The 24,700-nt window shown below is 37.2% G+C and overlaps 1 protein-coding gene across 10 annotated transcripts in view; it reads right to left on the reverse strand.

Annotated features, from left to right (window-relative positions):
• Window positions 1-24,700, reverse strand: part of BLTP1 (bridge-like lipid transfer protein family member 1) — an 86,742-nt gene that overhangs the window by 53,419 nt on the left and 8,623 nt on the right. For all 10 annotated transcript variants that reach the window (XM_072928776.1, XM_072928777.1, XM_030271997.4 and 7 more), the window contains exons 3-21: window positions 22,737-22,853; window positions 21,252-21,330; window positions 20,556-20,620; window positions 17,222-17,408; window positions 16,060-16,141; window positions 15,146-15,339; window positions 12,782-12,861; window positions 12,235-12,385; window positions 10,519-10,675; window positions 9,702-9,780; window positions 9,321-9,412; window positions 8,344-8,461; window positions 7,438-7,593; window positions 6,934-7,031; window positions 5,833-6,011; window positions 5,567-5,673; window positions 3,314-3,522; window positions 728-955; window positions 6-143 (exon numbers count right to left, since the gene is read on the reverse strand). In XM_072928776.1, the coding sequence (XP_072784877.1) occupies window positions 6-143; window positions 728-955; window positions 3,314-3,522; window positions 5,567-5,673; window positions 5,833-6,011; window positions 6,934-7,031; window positions 7,438-7,593; window positions 8,344-8,461; window positions 9,321-9,412; window positions 9,702-9,780; window positions 10,519-10,675; window positions 12,235-12,385; window positions 12,782-12,861; window positions 15,146-15,339; window positions 16,060-16,141; window positions 17,222-17,408; window positions 20,556-20,620; window positions 21,252-21,330; window positions 22,737-22,853 (2,516 nt within the window). The remainder of the gene's footprint in view (window positions 1-5; window positions 144-727; window positions 956-3,313; window positions 3,523-5,566; window positions 5,674-5,832; window positions 6,012-6,933; window positions 7,032-7,437; window positions 7,594-8,343; window positions 8,462-9,320; window positions 9,413-9,701; window positions 9,781-10,518; window positions 10,676-12,234; window positions 12,386-12,781; window positions 12,862-15,145; window positions 15,340-16,059; window positions 16,142-17,221; window positions 17,409-20,555; window positions 20,621-21,251; window positions 21,331-22,736; window positions 22,854-24,700) is intronic.

A 24,700-nucleotide genomic window follows, 5' to 3' on the forward strand; every position in this document is an offset into this window, starting at 1 on the left:
ACTACCTGATAATTGTCATTAAGAAAGAGATTCACTGGAGACAATACAAGCTGAAGCATTGTTTCTCTAAACCCTTTCTTCATCTCGAAACAGAGCCTCTCCAAGAAAGCTGTAGGGCAGTCTGGACCATCTGGACTGCAATGCTGAAATAAAAGACAAACACATCTGTTTCAGAACCTGAAAGTACAAAACATGTCTGAAACTTTACTATCAGCTGCAAACCTGTGAGCAGGAAGTATGCCCATTTTCCTCTCAGTGAATACTCAAGAAGAAGCCTGTGCAACTTCAAAAACCTTTTGATAACAATAAACAACAATGCAAAAATATTTGGGTGGACCCAATGTTCTATCTGGATTTTTTATTCTCGGGTTCCCTCAGAACTCAGGAGCATAGAGCAGACTGCACCATTATAAGACAAATTTGCTAATCAGCAGAGAAATCATAATGGTCAATCAAAAATATCACACAAATCAAGTTCTGGGAATAACAAACATATTAAAAAATTATCCAGTTCTGCCTCACAGATAAGCAAAATAAATCCTGTCTCAAAGTTGTTTAGATAGGCACAGTTTAAGTAGAGAGTATCTACACATTTTGGTATGTACACTTACATTTTGGTAAGCACCACAGCAACTAAATGTTCCAGGCAGTTAAATGTGGTCCAGATTATGACACTAAAAAAATAAACTACATGAAGCAAATTCTTTTATTATTATAAAGTACTTACCACTGGCAATCTCCCATGCACTTTGTACAAATTAACAAGCACAGTGATATCCCATGGGCGTAAAGTAAGAGGGTGAACAGGCTTGACTGAAATTTCATTTTCTTTTCTGTCATTCTCCACTCCTACAGCTGTCCAGCCAGAGCTTGAGGATGTTGACAGGGACAAAACAGGGCTTGAAATAACCTCCTCAAAATCAGTGTACATGTCATCTTCCCCAAAATAATTTTCCTAGAAAAAAGAATTGTTATGATAATATGAAAAACAAATGAAAAGCTTGCAGGTAATGAATTGAAATACAAATAAAATCTTCTGGTTTTCTTCCTCCCTAAAATAAGTGGCATAGCTATAACTTACAGCTAAAGCAACATGGATACTTTTATTTTATGAAAGCTGGATAGTTTAAATTTATTTAAATTTAGGCATTGTGCTTTGCAGAAAATGAAGGCATTTCAGTAGTTCTCACAGTACTAGTATTGAGACACGTGCAACAGAAGTAACTGAAATATTATTACTGACACTTTAACAGATTTTGTGTTTTTAAAGATACATAACAGTGTACGAACACAAAACACATCCTGCGGGAAGTCAGCCTCATCCAACTTTCTGAACCTTTTTTTCATCAGGCTTAAAAGTCTTAAACATGCTTCTGAAACACTAGGTCATAAACATTTCTTGCTCGGGTAAGAGCTAAAAGCCACCTTGTGTCTAAGCAAATCCTCTTCAATTATCTAAGGCCAAAGTAACACTGCCAAATTCTACTGGGAAACAGAAAATCCGTCAGGTTTCCGGCAATCTATCACATCTTCTCCCTTAAAAGAAAAGCTAAACTCTCAAGAATTTTCTTCCAGTCATTTTTAATAAGGCAGACCCAGCAGAGGGTGGTAGGTGCTCCAGTAACTCACTCGGACAATTCCTGCTGTGAATACCAGGACCTATAAAGCATTCATTTCCAGACAGTAAACCCTTAGCAGGGTGTGCTACACCAAAAAAATACCTCCCAAGATTAGAAAGCTTAACAAACCTGCACGGACAATGCGTGTCCAAGGATCTCTACACCATGTATTAAAAAAGATCAATGAAAACAAACTGAAAACAACCACAAGTCAGGAAAACACATAAAAAAAACCTCCTAGAAATCTTTCAAGAGATGATCCCAGCACAGCTGGACTAGAAGTTCCAAACAAAATCACAAAAATGCTAACAAGAGCAATAAATGCACATTTTCATAAACAAGCTGGAAATCAAAAATTTCTCTTGAGAATTAGAATAGAAAAGCTAAATTTCACATGAGAAATCGGCACTTAAAAATGAAATAGTTACACAATCAGGGATCGAACGTAGCACTGTTTGCATTTATCTCCAGAGACAAAAAGCACTGAAATGGTGCTGCTTTGCTTGAAAAGCCACAACTCCCTCGTGAATTTATGGGATTCAAAAAGAATGTTCAATAAACAATTCAAACATGGTTTCATTTGCTCTGTACCAGGAAAAAATCAAGTCTTCAAAATGCAGTACTGGCCTAATTTTAATCCTATTTATTTTATCGACAACATGAAAAAATAATGAGCATGTTTGCAAGTCCTATACTCTACAAAACAGTATTTTCTGCTACTCATTGTTTACATGCTATACTTGATGGAAATTCATGAAAATTACTGTTTCAGTGAATCCTTATATTGATCACCTGTCTCAGAAAATTCCTCAACCTCTGCTCTAAAATGCCAGCCTCCAAAAGCATTACCTTAGCCTAAATCTGCACAGGTTGAAACAGATGTTCGGAGAAAAACAAACCAGAAAAAAAAAAAAAAAAAAAAAAAAGACAAACCCAAAACCACACATACACACACAAAAAAAGAAACCAACCACAAAAATCAACCAAACCCCAAGCATTTTGCTGTTAGTCAAACAGAATTGACACTTTCAACTGCCTTGGTTTTTGTCACCACAAGGGAGGGTGAGAGAGACGGGAAGGAATTAAATTTAGACACCCTAAAAAAATCAGTCATGGAAGAGAAGACAGCAAAAAAAAACAAACACACATTCTAAAGCATAATAGATTAATGCCAAGAAAAGGATGCATAATCCTTCTCTAATATTTACTGAAGAAGCTTTTTAAATTAAGCTTATTCTCATGTTCTTCCCCAGTCCCCTCCATGATCCTAACTCCAGAAATGTCATGGAATCTAGCTAAGAAAAACAACACATTGCAGAACTTAAAATGCACCAAAAACATGGGTTCTGGTATAACTTGGCATAAAAATTGGAGTATAGATAAGTTCTAGTCATAATCATGGAATACTTTCTTATTTTACTAGTGGAAAACTGAAAGAAGACATTTTCTGCACATGTTGAGAACATGCAGTATTTCTTGAAAGAAAAGTCTTTTCAAAAACCTGTGACAATAAAATTCATCCCAGCTACACCAGATCACTAAAGCAATTCTCAACTAGAACTAGTGCCTACCAAAAGTTTCCATCCAAATTCACATATCTTTCAGAATTTGAATTTTCCATTTCAAAACTAATTCTTTCCCTTTCCTACAAAACGGCCACCCATAAATTCTACAAGTCATGCTACTCTGCCTACCTTGATGGAGAGAAAGGCTTTGAGCAAGGGTCCATACAGGGTTATCTGGGAATCTGGGGAGAGTTCCAGCTCCACGTGGAGCTTATCCGGGGGCAGCTCCGAGGGGTCCAGGGGAAGGCGGGTGGAAGCTGTGGGAGATGAAATCACACTGTCGCTGGTTTTCTGTGATGGCCTTAGCACAGACAACATGGTTTCTTCCATTTCTGACACTTAGGAGCAAAAGAAGAATAGAAAATAGATTTTAATTACTACTTCGGCTTCTGTTGGACAAAGTTCAGCCAAGAGGAATGTGTATTATAAATATACAACTTTTGGCACCTAACTTGTATAATTACATTAGTGTGTCTATGCTACAGAATGGGTTTTTCATCTTGAGTAACTATGGGAAGACAAGAAAATACCAAATATTTTAGTCAATGTTAATTATGCAAGAGAAAAACAATCCCTGAAGTTCTGAAAAAAAAAAGTATTCAGTGTATTTATCTTGCTTTTGAAGTTAAGCAGAGACACGCTTTCATTTCAGCAGAGCAGATTTCCCACAACCTCACAGCTACTGCAGGATAAACAAGAGAGAATAAATATGCAAAGTGCAAGGCTGTACTAAACATCTATTCTGAACTAGTAGCTCTGTAGGCCAAAACTTTGTCTCCTACAACTCAATTACTCTAGTCACAAAATAGTTTGGAAATTCAAATCCGATTTCCTACCCCTTCTTTCTAGTTGGAGTTAAGTACAAGAGAGCCCAAAAACTGTCTTTCTTAAGTGAGGAAAGGCAATGAGAATGCAATGAGTAATTGGAAGTACTTTGGGAAAGTGAATTGATTGCTGGGGAGTAGAGAACTCCATGGGAAAACCATCAAAAATTGATGCTCCAACTGGAGGAAGATTTCATGTACCAATTTAACGTGAAGAACTGGCACGTATAAAACTACAGACACCTGCAGCCAGAAACCTCCAAGGCTTGAACTCCCCATTATTGTCTACAGTCCTTGCACCATCTTACGAGTTATGCATCAGCCAAATGCTGCAGTAAGATGACCACTTTTTAAAGAAACTACAGCTTTTGTAATGCAACATATTTCTCAGAGTTTGACGGACTGACTCAAAATAAAATACAAATGTTGCTACTGCGACAAATACATTCCATCAGCACCAGGGAGTAGAATGAGGTGGACTGCTGAATTAATCACTGGAGGAAGCTGCAGATTAATTACCTGTGTATGTACAAACTTGCAAATACAGGTTTCAATTGCTCCAAATATGAGGAAATGTTCTCAGAATGTGAGGAATGCACATTTGACACAAGCTGATAGACTCACAAGAGCATTTAATGAGCATCTGCAAAATCAATCTCACCTTTTCTGCTTCATCCTCACAAATTAGAGTTCTTTTAGATGTGAATTGTTGGAACTCAAACCCTAAAAATGCCATCCAGCATGTCTTCTAACACCTGCTGATTGTGGCCCTTTCAAATTAGCCCTCATTATTCTTCTAACATCTCTCCTCCATCAGTTCTGCTTCTAGAATCTCAGCCTGAAAGAGTTTTATGTAACCCCGTAACTTCCAGCACACCTCCCTCTGAATTTCAATTAACTTACTTTAATCTCTGTATTTATAATTTTTTTTGGAATCACATACTTGTAGGATATTAGTTACCTAGAAATATTTAGACAGTTAAGTTAAATTCTTCAACACTATAGTTTGACTGACCAGTCCAACACTCATTTCTGATGGTTCACTTGAACAGTGAACAATGAAATTGCAGTTTGATACCCATAAAGGGAAGAAAGTATTATTACATCTCTATATATAATGTATTTAAACATTTAAATCATAAGATGAGATCACAACTTCCAAAAGTCAAAAAAACTTAGAAAACCTAAGGAACATGATATGGCCAAAAATATTGTACTTCCTCCTTAATATATTGATGTTTAATATACCAAGTGATATTTTATCTTGTGCAACAACCCATTTAAGAGATCCACTTTGATAAGTACAATGAGAAGTGAACTGCAGACAGTATCCTCTTTTTTACACAAGGAACTGGGACACATCCTGAAATGTAGCAGCATGGAATCCTGTCAGGTTTTAAATCAATGCCAGTGCATTCTAATGATCAACACATTCCCCTGAGACATAAACCAGCAATGCAGCTCCAAGTTCATATCTGCAGATGGAAGCAGTGTGATCCAAAGTCCCAGCAGCTTCCCAAATGAACCATGCTAACAAGGAAAAGGTAGTGACACTTACAGGATTGCTTCAACTGCTCATCTGCCTTCTGAGGATAAATTGGGTGCCAGGAGTAGTCAATTGTAAACACAACACTTGGGACTGTCCAGCATTCAACCCATCCAGCCCTTTCAAAAGGAAATAGACCCTTTTATTTCAAGCACAATACTTCTTTTAAGTATCTTTAAAGCAACCTCAAAAGTTCATGAATCATAAACAAAATTAAAAAATAAGAAAAGTCAACATAAAGATATAAACATATATCTAAATATCTCAATAGAACTCACTCTTCTTGAGTAATGTTCCTCCATTTGGGTTTGCCCGTTTTCCGACCACTTTGACACTCCGCAGAAATACAAGACTCAGGACTTATTTTATTGGGCTGACAATCCTTTACCAGCATAAAAAGGGAATATTTACTAGGATGGCAATCGGGCAGATACAAATGAAGATCAACATCTTCTCCCTAAAAATCAAACATCAGCAACAGGAAAGTTAATTTACATTCACGTTATGCACAATGTTCGTATGTGCCATCACCTTTATTTTACAGGCATAATTAGACAAGAAATCTGTTTCCCAGCAAGTTGTAGTGCAATCCCAAGAGCTCTGAAGGCTTACAAGTCCAATAACTTGCAGATAACCAGAGCAGTCTGTAAAACACTGGACAGCTTTTAGTGATCATTGTTCTCCTACTGCCGAAATTGAATACTGCAGAAATTAAATAACTAAAAGAAGCTTACTCCACATCTCAGCTAAACCACACTTTAAAAAGAAAGAAACCTATAAAACATTGATTTCTTTGCTATCAAATTATACCAAATTAGCAACATCACCATCAACTAGGTTTTTTATTTTGAGCAGCAGTAGACAGCTTCTATTTTAAGAAAGATAAAAAGTACAAAAATTCAAAGAATTATCTGCATCTGTTAAAAACACTTTGTGATCATTATTTATGCTACAGAACCACTTAAAAATCTGGAACATGGCTTTCCAAAACAGTTTGGGGGTAGCCAGCACAGTATTCAATTCTATCTTTGAACACACATTAGATTTTCCCATTACATAAATAAAGGGGAACAAAATTCCAAGTGATAAAACACACACACAGACACACAAATTAAGTATCTATAATAAATATATACATTAAATGTGTATCTACATCTACGTGTGAAGCATATGCATGTTTTTATTTCTCAGAAATATTTTCATTTTTGTGTATATATGTATATATAAATTAAAACAGCCTGTGATTAAATTGTTTCACACAAGGAAACTGAAACCATTAACCTCTGGGTTACTTCAAGAAAAATTCTATGAACTGAAAGTGAAAAAGACTATTTTTCTTTCAGGAAAGAATCTCACATCTACAAGACAAAAGATCTTACCCTTAAGGAGAATCTAGTATTGCATGTGGTTGGAACAAAGTCAGTGAAAGGCAGAGAAAAAACAATGTTCAGGGTTTCTCCACAAGCTGCTAGATAAACTGGGAGGGAAAAGGAAAACCAAACAAATTTGTCAAAATTACTCCCTATTTTGTTCTTAGACAAAATATCAAACATACAGGTAGAAGTAATTAAAAGGTATTGAACAAGTCATGACACAGAATATTACCATTTAACTACATGGTACTTGGACTAATAAATTACTGCAATTATTCTGCAAGTATTTACTACCTACAGCTTGTTCTTTCTAGAAACACACTGTACTTAGCACAAGGAAATTGCAGGCAAACAATAAAAATAACTCTAATATCTTGGTGCTTTTCTTTACCCAGCAAGGTTTTGGGTATAATTCCAGTACTTTCTTTATATATACATGTGTATACACTGTATTTTGTTGATGATTTTTGTTATATATGCTACTTCTTCCAAATAAAAAAGTGATCTCACCATTCTCCTGTTGTTTGGTGGAACAGTCAATCCAGTTGTGCTGATTTGCTGCCCAGATCATTTCAAACTGATGGAACATGACTTTGAAGTTCCACATATATGGAACAAATGAAAAAATATCAGGTGCGCTGTCACTGGACCAGTCTTGGATCAAATCTGGACCCACATCAAGTAATAAAAAGTGAGTTAGTAGTTATCAGGTGAGTGATTCCTTTGGATTTTTGTGTTGGAGAAGTTGATTTTTGCTCTGACCATGGCAGTAATTTACACTGGGCATTGCAGCACTACCCAGACAATGGCTCTGGTCTCACTCAGGGGATAACTTTATTAGCATGGCACCCTGCCTGCACTAATTAAACCTTACTCCCAGCAGGGCTAATTAGCCCAGGCAGCACTGCAGTGATGGGGGTGTATTCCTTCCATTACTGCAGCTGGAGCTTCCAGCAACAGTTGGGTGGTGCTGTACCACCTTGCATTGCCTTCTTCCTCACAGCCAGAATCCTGAGGAGCAAATTACTTTTCCTCATCATCTGTCAGCCACAGGGATACAATCCAAAGCCCAAGTAGTTGAAAATGAGCCAAGCAAAGAGAGATACCAGGAGAAATCAACATCATGGGTGACAAATATTAAGCAAATCAGCAGCTGTGGTAAGAGTTCTAGTAAGAAATAAATTTCGGATCACTAAACTGCAAATCAAATTTACTTAGATATTAGAAAATTATATTTTTTGTACTTCTACTCAAATGTAAGACTATTATGTAGTTGGACATTCTATAGGCATCAGGAATTTTGTTGCCCTAAATACTTGAAAACAGAGAACCTGACCTCGCACAACTCAGCAAAATTTGAAAAGAAATCTCAAAGAAAGAATATTTGACATGTAACTTATTTAGCAAAGAGGTTACCTGCAAAGAAGCTCTTCTGAGCAAAGATGAAATGATAGGTTGCTTTATAAACCTCCAGCTCGCACTGCCAGGTCTGTGGCATGTTCCATATCCGGGGATAGCTGGCATTGATATGGAACTGTGAACAAGAAATTAAAGCATCAGGATTACCTGAAAAGATGACAATGCCTGACCCTGTCTCTCAGCAGTTTTCACATATGTACCCTGCTGAATAATTAAAACTGTTTTCATGCTGGGATGAACAGAAGGTACTTCCAGTTCCTTAATAATTTAATCCCTGTCTTTCCTTCTGTGTTTGAAGGTCAAGTGTTAGTGTATTTATGTATTTGGAAAAGTATAGTATGAGTTTCAGATATATCTGCTGCTGTAGATGTACAAAGCAACTTAAAATGCAAAGTTTTCATCAAAAGCATCACTTTTCACAACACACTCAAAGAAATCCCCCCAAAGAGATTATTTTTCAACCATTGATATATTGTTCAAATTCAAACATTAAAAACATCACTCAGATAATTAAAAAACCCATAAGAAGGGTAATCTGCACAATTGCAGTACTGCAGAAGTGAAATATTAGGCAAACAAAAGAATAATGCAGTATTAAATCTGTCTCAAGTAGTTCAAGCACAGCTGAGTGCTTTTGAGTACTTGTGCACACATATCCTTTAGCAGAGCTAGTGAGTGTAATCATTAATAATGGCAAAGCCTGTATGGACACGTGGTTACATAGTAAATAAGGTAAAAATTGTAAATATATAATTTACACACCAAGTTAGTGCTTTTTAAGTCACTAAAGGTTACCCGCATGCACAATTATGTCAGCATATATAAATTCCTTATATATTAAGGTCTTGCAAAACACATTAAAAAGGTATCTTCCTGCATTAAGAAACTAAAGACTGATCCACAGAAAAATAAATACGTTCTTTATTAAAAATCCTGTAGAGACTGAAGCTTTGGGCTTATTAGTGCACACTTACAGCCAGCATTTCTGCTTCCAGGAGAGTCCTGTACTGCATGCTGCTGGTGGCATCCACGTGGAGGAGCTGCCCTTTAATTGTAGGTGAATAGCCTGGCAAATAAAAGTTACCAAATGATCGTTCAGACACAAGAGTTATACCTATATTTAAATATTTTTTACCAGCGACTTCAGCAGTCCACTACCAAGAAGTACCCTGATGGATATTTCCCTTAATGTCTTGCAGTGAACTGTACAAGGAAGCATTTTTGTTCCTTTCCTTAGGAATATACATCTCAAGATTACGAAGGAAAAACACTAAAATACATTGTCGCATACAGGAATTAAGATAACTGTTCAGGAAAAATAGTAGGGAAACAAATCAGGCTTAGCCTTAACTCACCATTTTCACTGACTGTCATGGGAATATTTATTTCCAAATAGGATCCTGCGCCAACATTTACATGTACAGCGTTCGTTTCCTGCAAGAAAGCACAACAGTCCAAACATGATTTCTAGGTTTATTTATGCCTCTGGCTGTCATTGTCCACACCTGGACTAAAGCACCCGATGAATAAAGTCCTTCTTGCCTTTGGTAAAATCACTAATGAACTAACAATACATATTGATACAAAATAACAGCTTTTTTAGGTTTAACAAATGCTGACTGAAGTCCAGTTAGAGAATCAGCATAAAATACTCTGATCCAAGGCCTGGGAGGACAGACTAATTTACATGTCTAACACTACAATTCCAACCCTTTCAGTCCCCCCACAAAAGAACAAAACAGAGATACAATGAAGTGATGCTGTACCCCATTTAGAAAAGTAGCAACAAGTAGAAGAAAAACCCCAGTTCCTACACATACAAGTTTTGTTTCCCTCAATGTCATCTCTTCATTCAGTATTAGAAGAAACTGGTTTTTTATCTATCATTATGGTGAGCTTCATCAGAATTTAAGATTGCACGAGACATGCCCAAATAATGAAGCCCCAAGACTGCAGGAGCTGGCATGGCTTAAGATGTACCTTTAAAGCTTAAAAGAAACTTAAAGTAATGCCTCTAGCTCATAATTATAAAAAACTAAGATAAAAATCACCCAGCTTTTAAAACCATAGTTCTGTAATAAAGACCTGAGACAAGTAAAACTGTGCACAAGCAGAAAGCACAGTGCAACCACAGCAGACAAGTTAAATTCTTGATAAAGTTTCATTATTTACCCTGTTCTTGGTAAAAAGCAAATCAATGGTGGCATCTGCAATGATATTCATTCGCAGCTCAAAAGCAAGGATCTGTCTTGGTTTCCCAGGCTGAGCAATTTCTGAGACTTTCATAACTTGGTAGTCTGGTGGGAAGAAAAACTTCCACAAGCAATCCCTAGTGGAGAAGAATAAAAAAAAAAGCTGTTTTTGTTCTCAGAAAAAATACATATGTATATTTGTGCATCTACTTGGTTCATTTAACTATCTTCCAACTAAAGAACTGAGTCTTTAGACAACCAGTGGATGTGATAAGGAAGAATGTTTGTTGAATATCTTCATCATTCCAACTTCATTTTCAAACTCATTATTGAAATCTCTAAAAGTGTCAATGGTAAGAAGTTAAAATGTATGGCTTTTGTCTGCAAGTTAATTCAGAAGGCAAACAAACCATGCTTTACTTTTTATTCCTAATCCTTGGTTTATAAAAATCTGTTACAAAAGCATAGCAGCAAGTAATCTATTTATTCTTCAGTTTGTGCATAAATAATTGATGCAAGCCCAGAAATAAAGAAAATACAAAACTTCAGGACCTCAGAATGGAAACCACATTTCTACAGATTTAAAGCTGAACAGGCCATGAAATACTCGACAGGAAAGGCAGAGTGATGAAGCACAGACAGCAGAGGTTACACAGGTCTCAAGGAGGTGGAATTTCTTCCTGCACCCAGCACTTGGCTGTTGTAGCAGCTTAAAAGTTTCCAAACTTCAATGATCCATCCACAGGAGGATGCAAAAGTGTTCCTAGTATGTATCTAGGAACTCCATGCTCTAAACTGCTCTCTGCACTAAACTGCTTTTTACTGAGCCAGTTAAGATTATAAAAAGCATTCCATTATAGGGCAAGCTTTCTTTGGAGTATTAAAAGTATCATTAATGATTCACTGACCTCATATTTCTAGCAAAGGGTTCTAGAAAGCGACATTTTCTCTTAAATGCACTATCATATCTAATGACTACTCTTTGGGCTGCCATCCTCACACTCCTGAGAGACAGGAAATCATAACAGTTTCACAGGAGAATTAGTGAAGGCCAAGTACCAGCCTGTAATTAACAGGGGAAAAGAGGGAAAGCACTGATTATGTCACTTGGGCTTAATAGTCCTTCACTCACTAAACAATCCTACTGTCCTCACCAGAAATGCTCATGTGCAAAACATCCAGGACCAAGTGAAGAACAATACAACTCTAGCTTAATATTTTGTATTAAAATAGCTAGATAATAAATACTTTGGTGATAACATCAAGCAGCTGATTATGCTAAGCAAGGATAAATTATTCCTCCCTCATTATTTTCATAGCCAGATTTCTGCTTCCCTAAAACTTCCTCATCAATATGCAGTTTATTCCCACATTAGCTAACAGGAGCTTGATAAATCTAAAGGTCACCAATTAACAAGTTAAACCTTTTACTTGATAAACAGTAAAAATACCTTGCTTACAAAAAGATAACATAATCTATTGATTTTATAATGAGAGTAATCCTAATTTTGGAAGGCCAACAAGCTAAACCCCAGTGGATTTACTATCTTAAACCATTGTGGCAGGACTCTTCTTTCAGGCTTGATCTGCCCTAAAACACACAAATAGAAGTCTGAGCAATCACACAATGGAAACTTGAGGAAGCTCTCTCAGTAATACTGGGTATTAAAATGAAAGCTGTAAATCATGGTCATACCTCTGCCTATCAGCCCAAGGCCCGTAGTTGAAGTCTGTCCCTTTTCCACACACAATGTCCAAACCCCAGCATGGTGGCAGGTCCTGTAATTTGCTGTCTTCGTTGCTGGCTTCTCCATCATTACTCTCCTCTGTCTCCTCTGGTACAAGACCTGTGTTACATAAAATAATAAACACATTACTAAAGGAAGCTGTTTAAAATTAGCATGAGAAATGTTTGCTTAAGCACAAGGCAAAGTGTCCTCATGTCAGTTTTATTTGAGAGCACTACAGTATGTAAATATCAAGACACAATTCAATGCAGACTTCCAGTGGAAGGCCAAGAAATATGACCAAAAATGATCCAATGCCACCTATTCTACAACTGTAGACACCATTACCAAATGTGTTGCCTTTGTTCAAGACTCAGGCAATACTTCAAGGGCAGTCAGAGCAAAAGCATATTTATGATACCTCTGTTGGCTCCAAAACATTCCATTAGGTCTCTTAGCATACAGACTTTTCACCTTTAAAAAAAAATATCTATCTTTGTATTGAACAGATTGTACCTGGTTCATCCATATAGTAATAGATATCAACATCATTGGACTGCATTACAACAAAGCCTTCACCCATCAGCCTTGGGGGTCTGCAGGGAAAGAGTGAAGAGATGAAGAGTAAAAATCCACACACCAAGAGTGATCTCTAGGAATTCAAGTCATTTTAAAGGCAGCATATTAAGCATAATGGATTTGCATAATAATTTGAGGAAAAAACCAAACCATTGATCATAATGTTGCTATTATTATAACTATTACATTAAATAACTTAAAAGTCCAGTTAACTCAAGCATGAAACTACCAGGTTCTTCTCCACAAAGGTATTTCTCAGGTATTCTAAACCACAGTAACTACAGAAGTTTTACTTTCTGGTTTCTATCAGTCAAGAGTTCTTTTCTCCTTGTCCTATATTGTTCTTTCACCTGCTAATTGTTTTCTTACTAAAATAGCCCTCTACACCGAAGGGACAAGACTTTCAGTAATTAGACCATTAGTTAATAATAAAAAAAAAAAGAATAAAAAAGCTGTTCTGCCTCAATAACACTTCCCTCAATATTAAAAGATCTAAGTGATAAAACTACAAGATTAAACATTTCTCCTATTATATTGGTATATTACAATCCCTTTCCCACATTAATTTACATATTAATAATTCTGGTTTAACTGCAGAAGACACGATTGAAGCTTCTCAGTCAGTTTCATAAACTGTCATTTCTTGACAAAAAAAGACAATTCCTATGACTGTTTAAGTGTGTGACCTGTTAGAGCACATAGCCTATTTTACCAAAACTCATTTTCAAAGGCAGGAAACCTTGGAAAACATGGAAGACAGCGGATGTAGAAATCATGCACTGACAGAAACTATTCAAAAGCAACATAGCAGGAACCTTAAAACTAAGTTTACTTTGCAAGTAATGACAGCAACAAAAGACCAAATACTTTAACACAAACTAGATACTGGCAATAAATTAAAATGAGATTATCATTATAATTTTAAAGTATTCCCTAGTATCTATCCTGAACTACCACCTTGAGCCTGCTGCCTCCAAACTTCTGCTTTAACTTGTTTTTCCTAGCAACATTTTTTTCTTTTCTTGAATTTCTGAGGACTTATTTGCAAAGAGCAATAAAAGTGTTGAGATGGATGCTTGTACAACAAAATGACAGTTTCCAAGGTGAAATGTTGATGTTTGTATTGACTTGTCAGTCTATTACAAATCTCATCAAGTGACTTGGCTGTTTTTTATACATTCACTGCCTACAGGAATTTCTGCAAGTTAAAACAGTATAAGAGGGCAGGGTCTAAAGAGTCAAACATTCTCTATTTCCAGTGAATTGGGCAATTTTTTGAATTTGCCCAGTAAATTAGAGCACATGTTGTACACAGATGCCATCCTTCAGCCATCGGGAGCTGCAGAAATGGTAAGAGCATAAAAAGCAAATACTTAGAGGAAGCAGGAGGAAAAGCTAATAGTTTCATCCTATTTTGTTTTAATCTTGTTTGTTTTCAATATTAGCTGCTGAAATTTCCTTTGTCGTCATGTTGGAAGAGTAAGATTCTGTGCACAGCCACAGAATGTTCTTTGAAAAAACATAAAGCCATGTTACAAGCAGCAGTATTTGGCTGATAAAAAGCCAGTTGAGGTACAAATGATGTACAGTTTATTGTATTACTTCATGCAAGCACTCGAGCTTGTGTTTTACTTCGTTCAGTTTGTTCAACCTGTCTAGCCCTGCTTATGCAGAATACACAGAGATAAAAGGATAAGCAATCTGTCTTTAAAAGGTAACATGGTTTCCCCTCTACTAAGTATTACACAGCTTTTGCCCAGTTCAGAGTTTTTATTAGTATTTCCTAAACCATGAATCAGCTTTACAAAAGTCAACACCTTAAACCTTGCATTTCAGCTAGAAATTCAGTGATGGCAAAGCCTGGGTACAGCCCTTGCACCTGAGAGAAGGAAAAAGATCTTGGACACAGGATGCCATATCCCTGGACACATTCAAGGCCAGGTGGGATGGGGGCTCTGAGCAACCTCATCTGGTTGAAGATGCTCATTGCAGAGGGGTTGAACTAGATAGCCTTCAAAGAAACCTTTCCAACCCAAACTATTCTATGATTCTATGTTTGATAGTAGAGCAGAACACACACAAAACCCACAAACCTAGAATAACACAGAAAACCAGTGCTTTTCTCCATAAATGCAATTCGTTCAAAGATCCAAAATCAAAAATCTTCAGAGTGGTAACAAATGGCAACTGTCTAAACACACTGAGTAAAATGAAGTCATTGAAGTGCAACAAACATTCTCTTCTTTGTGTTCCTAAAACAAATAATAAAACAATATGGAAACAAAAATACCCCAAACTTACTCATCATTTTGAAGACCAACGTATCTTGGACTTGGAACCAGCATGACTCGAACATTTTCCAATTTTCCCTTCACAATGTGCATGAACTGATCAAGGTGGCTTGAAGGTGGTTTCGTGGTGTATGTCAAAAAGGCATCATCAAAATTAATGCAAAGTGTTTGGGGCTGATAATGATTCCCAAATGCCAAGCGACCCTAAATCAAAAAGCAAACCCAGTAACTCACTGGTAATCACTGATCTCTTATATTTACACATCTATTTACACCAATCTCTTACATTTAAGTATTTATTTACCTATAAAAATGCAGTTGAGCCAGCCCTGGGCGAATGAAGAACGTGAACACAAGTCCTGGCCATAACCTGCACATATCTACAAATATTGTAATACAATACAAATACCTTATAGTTTAATCTCTGAATTTTTTTTCTATTATCTCAGTAACAGTTGACCTGATTCTTTTTTGCTGTTGTTGGTTTGGGATGAGGTGGGGTGTGGTTTTGGGATGTAACATCAACTTTTAAACAATGTGTCCAAATACCCCTATTAAAACATGCAGGGAAAAAAAAAAACCAAAAAAAAAAAAAAAAAAAACAACCCCAAACACCTGCCAAAAAAATCAACACACCTCATACTGTACAACACCCACAATTTAATTACTTGGTGATATTCTGGAAATCATTACTAAGCCTAAGGCATGAGTATTTCCCAGAAGTTAGAACACAACTGTGTTTCCACCAGCACCAGCAGGATTTGTGACTATGTCAGGGGAGTGCCGATGATGCAATTTTAACTTCTTCCAAGCACAAAGGCAAACAAAAACTTTAAATAGAATGTGTAAGAAAAATGAATGGAAAGTGTCATTTTTTAACCAAATACCGATAAATAGATTCCTTATAAGGATCTTTTCACTCACCGTGCTCACATTGACTTTAATGACTGGAATAAGTGACCTCCATGAAGAAGAGGGGTCTTGAGATTCTGTTTTTACTTTAACACTAAATTATAAAAAAGAAAAAAAGGGGTTTATTATTTTGTATTTTCTGCAGAAGAATCAACCAAATTTTTTTTCTAGAGGTCTTCAGGACACAGATCTTAGGGAACATTCCTTCCTCAGAAGGGTGCCTCTTGCAAAGGACCTGCTAGCAGACAACTTGCCAGGCTTCCCAAGCCTGGGAGAACAGCAGGAAGCACATGAAGCTACACTTTGGTGCTGACACAGGTAGGAAACAAGCATGCCTTGTTTAACTCAGAGCAATAGTTAAATAAATTTTCCTCAGAGGATCCTGGCCTGTTCTAAATACTCCTGTTGAGGCACGGGATTTTTCATTTCCCAAGACACATCCTCCTCACATCCTTCCTGCACCTGTCAATAAGGGCTTGAGACAAAAACACGAGACTGGCTGGAAGGCAGAGCCCTTATTCAAGCTCACCACTACCACAGCACCCTGCAGCTGCCCACTCTGAAATTTAACAACTGCCCAGCAGCAGTGGCAGGACTCAAGTCTCATTAGATCCTCTCTGCTCCTGACAGTAAATCAGTCTGGTGAGGTCCTTCCCAAAGACAGGCTGATTATTGAACATCTGACTGCACTGCACATAAGCCATGTAAAACTCCTTCAATTTCTACACCATGTTTTCTGGGATAACCCAAAAAGAGGAATTAATAGAAGACAGTTTGTGTAGCTGTACACAAGACCATAGAGATCCTCACATTTTGCCTATTCAATGTCTTGAGCAGCTGTTACTTCTACTGAGCAAAACCATTATTATTCTGCCAGCATAATCCTCTTCAACACATGCTTCCTCTCTACACTGTATTTCAAATAGATTTTTCAGCCTGTCTCTGATCATTAAACAAAAGTTCTTGGTTTGTTTGGCTGTGTTTTTTAATTATTACTGGTAGGAAATCTGAGGAAAGGAAAAAGATTCAGACTGTCAGGCTTGTCAGTGCAATTTCTCTCTGTTGTGCTTCACTTACTTGGCCTCCAGAGAACACGTTAACAAAACATTCCCCAATTAGTTCAGCACTTTGCAGAACAAAGCATAACAAAAGAGCAAAATTAATAATTATTTACCTTTCAAGATTGGCGTGTGTTCTCTGCCTCCCATTCACTTGTGCTCTCTCATCATCTTTCTTTGCTGGAATTATTGTGGGATCCAAGCCAAACAGTTCTTGAAGTTGTCCATAAAGCTCAGAGCGGTTATACACGTGAAATTCAAAGTCATTCACCATAATATACAGTCGAGTTTCTGCCTTTGGATCTAACCAAATAGGAGGAAAAGAGGTTCTAATTTTATTTCAACATTCCCTTGGAATATTTACAGTTTCTCAAATATGCACATTTTGCAAAACCAATCCACACAGTACTGAACAGCTGCTGAAGTACATATTAAAAAGCAGTAAAAAACTCCACAAAATAATTACAGCATTCTAAGCAAATCAGTAAAACTTGGCAAATAAGACAGCTGCATACAAAATATTAAATCTGAAAGGCATTTCACCCCTAGGTCACAGTCCAAAAATAAATCCAGACAGTAACTGCACAAAACGGTAATGAAGTTTTTCAGTCTCATGTATGAAAACAAATAAACAAATATCCCTCTTGATGCATAGAACAGAAACCTCAGCAAAAATTTCTGCTTTTTAGCACAGATATCACTGAGACCAATTCTATCTCAAAACCCAAATGGTTTTCTAGCCAAGCTCCCTGGTACAGCATGCCTGAAGTGGGAAAAAGATTTCCTTTATAGAGAAACAGAAAACACTAATATGCAGAACTAACCAGATGATACTCATTTTGCACAATCAGTCAACATTCTTACAAATTTAAGATTTTAACTGTTATATCAGCTTGGCGCTCTGATCCTTAAAACCTGTTTTAACATCTGCTAATCATATAGAGAGCTGATTGTGACACACTTTGACATACTTTTGCCTCCGAAAGTGTGACCTAATTATGCAGTTAATGTGAGGGAAAAGCTTGCACCACTTCCCCCTAATTACCCAGTTGAAAGAGTGCCCATTACACATTGACTCAAGAGACCTGAGCTGCTCTAAAAACCTCATCTGGTCTTTCTAAGTCAAACAGACTTCATGCAGCTGAAGAATCAATGGTTATTACAACAGTTCCCAAGCTGCAATTCAGAGGGTACAAACTGAAGGCAGCATTTCCCAAAGACACGAGCAACTAAAACTCAGAGAAAACATTTGTGGTCAGGGTCAAAAGAAGAAATGCAGATGCCCAAGAGCCAAGGTTTAGAGGTATCTGCTGGATTAAATGCACCCAGATTGGTAAAAAACTCCTCTGTCCCTCAAAATCACACATCTCTGCAACACTGTCCCAACAACAACCAACTCTTTCCCCATCACACCTAAAGCACCAGAAATTTCCATATAGTTATAGAAATGTATACATATAGAAAGTAAGTATTCAGAACACATTGACATCACAGGTTTCTTGAACAGGAGACAGAGAAAAGTTAACGAGTGAGCTTCAGTTCCTTCCTGTTTCCATAAAAGCACCATCAAATCCATTTGTTGCCAACCTTAACTTGCATCAATAAGAGTCCGGCAAAGAATGACACAGACAAAGATTGGGACACACAATTGCTCACCCAGGAGATCTCAGCAGCATCAAGAACACAAATAAATGTAATTTTTCAATTCCTGGATGCAAGCATTAGACTTGATTTACTAAATGAAACTGTATGTACTAATCCATTTCTTTAAAGGGAATTTAAAGTGACAGGTATATCTTTTTCCTAACAACAAAAATAAGGTTTGACCTCCGCACAGCAATTTGGTTGGCTAAAACACTTTTGGAAAAGAAAAGAGGCAAGGAAAAAGAGACAAGCAAATCTGAATGTCATGATACTAAATGATTCAAAGAAGCATTTACGTAGGTTATGTACAACTACCAGATTGTTTCACAATGTGAAAATTGATAATGGGCTGTGGCACCTAAGCCAAGTCATTGGGGTGTGCCTTATCCACAACATGATCCTCCAGCTTTTGTTCCTAAACCACTTCCATTTCCTAAGTATATACAAAACCTCAAGTCACAGCATGACTTAACACTTGAAGAGCACTTTAGTCATGTTACTTTTTTTGTCAGACCTGGACACCTCTAACTTCTATGGTTACTCGGATTATTTGTCCACTGATCACGTGGCCTCAAATACCAGGAGGAAACGTTAAAGCCTTGCAATTGCCAAGCAAAAATGCCACCATAGAGAACAGGCAACCACATTCACTGTATTAAATTTAATTCATTTTTTCATTCTCTGAGCCACTAGAGAAATACGTTTTAACTAGCAGATGAAGACAATCCTATGAAAACCTGATGGACAGTAACTCATGGTTGGCAAAATCTAATTAACTCTAAGACTGGGTTCCACTTCTTGAAAGACTTTTTTTATCATATAATGATTTTGACTTGTGCCCTACCACCTCAGAGGGTGAGCAGTGCCTCAGTAAATAGAAATGAGCAGCTCTTCCAAACTCATATCACTGCCCAAAGTGGTGTCTCACATTCACCTGACTGGTTTTGCATGCAGTACTGCTGCCACTGCTGAGCTGGTACTGACACAGCAACAGCTCCATGAACTTGCTGACAAGTTGAAGAGGCCTCACACTAGCAGAAGCCACTTCCAAAGGCAAGCTGGGGGAAGAAAACCCTCCAAAGTTCAATGACCCTCTCAATTAGCATACTCAGCTGTAGATTGCTGACATTTCTGGACCTCCTTGAATGAGCAATGGAGCTGTGATGGCTCCAAAAGTCAAGAGAAGCAGGACCCAAGTCTCATTCAACAAGATTCTAATCTTATAAATGATTAGGCACACAGGCCCAAGCTACTTATGCTTTCTCTCTGTGTTTTCTGCAGATAGAATTAATCTCTTGCATCTGTGTTAATCATCCATCTTCAGCCAGAGATAAGGAAAAAAAAGGGGTTTTTTTATACTTCCCCACTTCTGTAACCACAGATGTCATCAAGACACAGGCTTGTCAAATACTAAAGGACATCCCTTACTGAAACACTTCAGCTAAAATACTGAAAGCACAACACTCACTGAAACTCAGAAACTAAAGTCACTTGCAGAACATAAGACATCTCTATTCATCATAGTTATCAACTTCAATACAGAGACAATTATGCTTGGACTCCAGCTAATGAAGGCTACTTTTAAGATTAATGGTTTGTGTCAGGAAGGGTTCGTGTCCCTAATAATGAATCCTGTATTTATTTCATCTCCTCTGCAGCCAGCGAACAAATCCATACCTTCTGAGGACCCGGAGTACTTCAGGTACACATTAACAAAGCAATTGCATGCCTGTGACTGCACAAAGGAAGTGTGTTTCTGTAGGCTACCTGTAAATTGAAACTTTGAAACCTTTTTGGGAAACTTACCGTGCTGCTTCTGCTTAGGGTTGTACATCTTCCACCAGCGAAAAATGATAAATCCATCTTGAATTCTATATCAAATAAATTGGAATAAAACAGAAGTTGAGAGACCTACAATCCAACATCCTACATGCAGTTTGTGCAGAGATCTGCAGCTGAGGTAGTCTACAAGCAACAGGAAAGCACAAAGCATTACAGCACACTGTGTATTACACAATTCCTGCTTTAGCTGAAACTCATATAAAACCCCATATCCATTGCCTCCTCAAGGCTTTCCAAACATGACAGCAAGAATCAAAACTACAAACTATTTGCTGGTGTTCAGGTCACAAAACAAATTATTCTGAATATCAGTAAGTAAATACCAGCTATTGGCCAACATGAATCTTCCAGATTTAAGAGCAAGAGCATGAAGAAGTCAAAGACATAAATGAAAACACAATTCTCCTTCACACTCCAAAGTGGTTTATTTGACAAATATGAAGACAACTACCACCTTATCCAGCATTCACTTCCAAATGATAAAGCTAAAGCAGCAAATGAACTCCCAAGTAAGTAGGAGTGTTAAATACTAGCACCAAAAGAGACAGTCTAACACTTACAAATAGATTGCTCATTTGGAAAATCACATTTTGATTTGTGCTATTTAGACCTGTATTTAAAATACTTATTTAGAAGGGGGACTTGCTTGGAAAGCTGTACCTGATGGACATGTCCTCTGTGATGAAATAGATTTCACGCACCATGACTTTTCCAGACAGCACAGAAAATGAAAAGGAGCCTATTTAAAAAAAAAAAAAAAAAAAAAAAAAAAAAGCTTATTACCATAAAGCTGTTGATTTTGTGAACAGAGAGAATACAGCATTCAATTATCTGAACTGGGTTAACTGGATATCTTGAGTTCCCTTTTTGAAGGGAAATCACAGATTCAGAACACAAAGTACATAAATAAGGAATACTGGGTTTGGCACCACCCAACAATACAACCAAGCCCCTGAGGTACTCAGGGGTCACTCAGAAACATTCAGGTGCCTTGCAAATCTCAAAAGAATTAGAAAAGCTGTTTAGAACATTTAGAGTCTCAAGTCATTGTGTGTGAGACCATAATCAGGGGAACAAAGACTCCTGATTGACTGTTTTAAAAAATTTTAAAAGGCTGTAAGGATTTTGGTCCAATTGTTATGACAAATTATGTTTACAGCAAGAAGGATTAATAAGTATGAAAAGACCAGCAGGTAATGCAGTAGCCCAGATTTTTCCTAAGGCTTTTCACCTCACTCACAAAAAGTACAACAAAATTTAAAGGAAAAAAAAAACCCAAAACCCAAAAAACCCAAAATCAACATTAAACAACTGAAACCAAGCAGTAAATAATGGGATTGTATTAACATTAGGTTCTACTCACTGATGAGGTTCATAAAGAATACCACATATTTGGCCAGCCATATCAGCTGTCCTTACCTAATGGCAATTTCACAGAGAAATTTTAATAAAAGCCTGTAGATCAAGTGTAGCAGCCAGTAAGTACTTCATCTATTTTGCTCTTCAAAAGAGCTGGATTTGAACATGGTTTGGAATACAGTTCTTAGGTTCTTGAGGATATAAGCAAGTGAATTGCAAGGGTGTCTGTGGCAGGCCAAGCATGAGTGGGACTTGTTGGTTTTAAGTTTCCACTACATTTATGATGTATAGTTGCAGAAAAAGTCCAGAACGGAAGTTATTGCTATTCTGTGAAGCAGACAGAGGAAGGCAGAGGAGTAAATGAAAGAAAATTAGAAGTGTGATCAGTGAGGCTGTGGGCTACAGCCATCTGTGACTCAGCACCAGGTATTTTTGTAAGTGGGTGAGTGCCCAAGTGATTTGTACTGACCCGTTTTATTGAAAAAAGTTTAAAATATTTTAATAAAAAGTTAATGGATTTTGATGCAAAATGTTCTAGCCAGTATCCATTCTACATATCCTAGTCCCAGTATGGATCAACCTGTGATTAGTTGTTCTGACAGCTTATTTAGAAAGCAAAGGCAGTGCTGGAACAGGGACTCAAGGCTTGAGTCTCTGCTTTGAATCCACTGAATGTTTTCAAATCACTCTAACGAAGGAACACTGAGTTTACTTCAAGTTTTTAGCAAACTGAGGTATGATAAACAGCAGCAGACAAAGAGTGGCATTACATTAATCATAACTTACCAATATGGATGTAGCCATGTTTATATAATCTGTTAAGAACCAACGTTAAAATGAGTCCAATGTTCCGGGAATTATAGTAAGTTAGGTAGATAATCCATCCGCAGGACAATATTGTTGCTGTTGAAAGATTACAATGAATTGAAGCATTTTTTCAAGTACACTGACCCAGATAAAAAACCTTACCTATCAGGACTATGAGGCATAGTAGTGCTCTTCCTGCTCTTCAAAAAATTTGAAACTGACGGGACACTTTAATGGGTGTTTTCAGAGAGATGGGTGTGAAGAGATGGGGGGGAAAAGGGAAAATGGGAAGTCCAGAAAAATACACATTCTTCACTGCTCTTCCATTCCCCAATATAAAAAAAACCTGTCCTCCCAGAGGACCTGCAGAAGGCACTACATTATTTTATTACATCACTTATCATCTAAGCATTAGATTTTATAGATTGAATTGCAACATGTATTGTCCCACATGGACATTTATTTCAGAACACCCTAAAAAGCCCCAATACCACCAAAGTCATACTACATACCTTCCCTACTCTTCTCCAAACTCTGTACTGTAACTTAAATTTCTAGTCTTTCATATATTATCACAGGAAACAATATCATTTGCAAAACCATTTCCTACGATGCTGCCTCCTGAGAGAAATGTACCAGCCTTTGAATTAGCAGAAATACCTCAACAGTTCAAGCATGGAATTTGATAGGGAAAAAAGGAAATAGCAATCCAATGAGAAACAAGATTTAAAAAAAAAAAAATTAGGTCTGCTAATCCCCAAAGTAATTTTTACTTTAGTTGATTAAGAGCTAGTAACCTATTTCTAATTACAAGGGTTCTCTAAGCTTCCAGAAGGACAAACCCAAAAGGAATGGCACTGCCAAGGAATGGACCAGTTCTAATTCACCTTACTGATAATTACCATTCTGTTTCACCCAAAGCACAGTAAGGAAAAAACCTGAACTTTGTAACAGAATTTTTTATTTATGCTAAAAATGGAAAAAAAATTTATGGAAAATCTAAAGTGCAGAAACGCATAGGAGCATGGAGCCTTAACTTTGAAGAGAGTTCAGATAATTACTCAAAAAAAAAAAAAACCTAGAAAAAATTTACAAAAACTATATGTTCTTCCACTGTTTCTTTATTTTTTTTTCAATAGGATACTCCACTGCTTCATAACAATACTTTGTTGAAAGAGAAAGAGAATGTGAAAATTACTCCCATGACTTTTGTCATTTCCTTACTAGAAAATGGATCCAATGTGACCAAAATTCAAGCAGCTTATACCCTCGGGCAATAAGCTGCTTGACACGTTAAGCAAATCAAATCTGTGCAGGTGATCACACAGGAAAGAGCACAGAGGCTGGAATCTACATCCCAGGAAAGAAACTCCAGCTGGCACTGAGGGCAAGCACACTCCAAGGACAGTGCTCACCTCCCCCACTTTCAGGTGAGTAAGGTCCTCCCTGCTGGTCCTCTGTGGGGAGGGAGAAAGGTGGGATGACTCACACTCTGAGGGTCCATGGAGCTTAACTTAAGGTTAAAGTTCAACTTGGCATTGCTAGATGGCTGCAGTCAAGAAGGTGCCCTCTCAAGGTGAAACATACTGAGAAAAATTGGGAAACCAGTGCACTTTGCAGTCCTGATCCATTGCCTGCAGCACTAGACTCACCTCTGCCACAAACTGCAACTTTTTCCTTCACTAAATCCCATAAACTTCATTGATTTTGTTATTATATTCTTGATATTTAAAGCCTCTTCACTGAAACCAAGTTTTGGAAATTGCATTTCCAAAGTTTTACTGCATGTGATTTTTAGAAATTATTCCCAAAGTGAGCAACGGTTCTTTGAGGAGCACGTTCATTTCTGGAATTCATCACCTTTTACTGAGATCAGTAGTTAGCTGTTTCAGCATTCAGGAGAGGAAAACACTGGTATCTTTTTATGTTCTCTTATAACAGGA

Source organism: Taeniopygia guttata, chromosome 4 (assembly GCF_048771995.1).
Source record: "Taeniopygia guttata chromosome 4, bTaeGut7.mat, whole genome shotgun sequence".
Classification (NCBI taxonomy): domain Eukaryota; kingdom Metazoa; phylum Chordata; class Aves; order Passeriformes; family Estrildidae; genus Taeniopygia; species Taeniopygia guttata.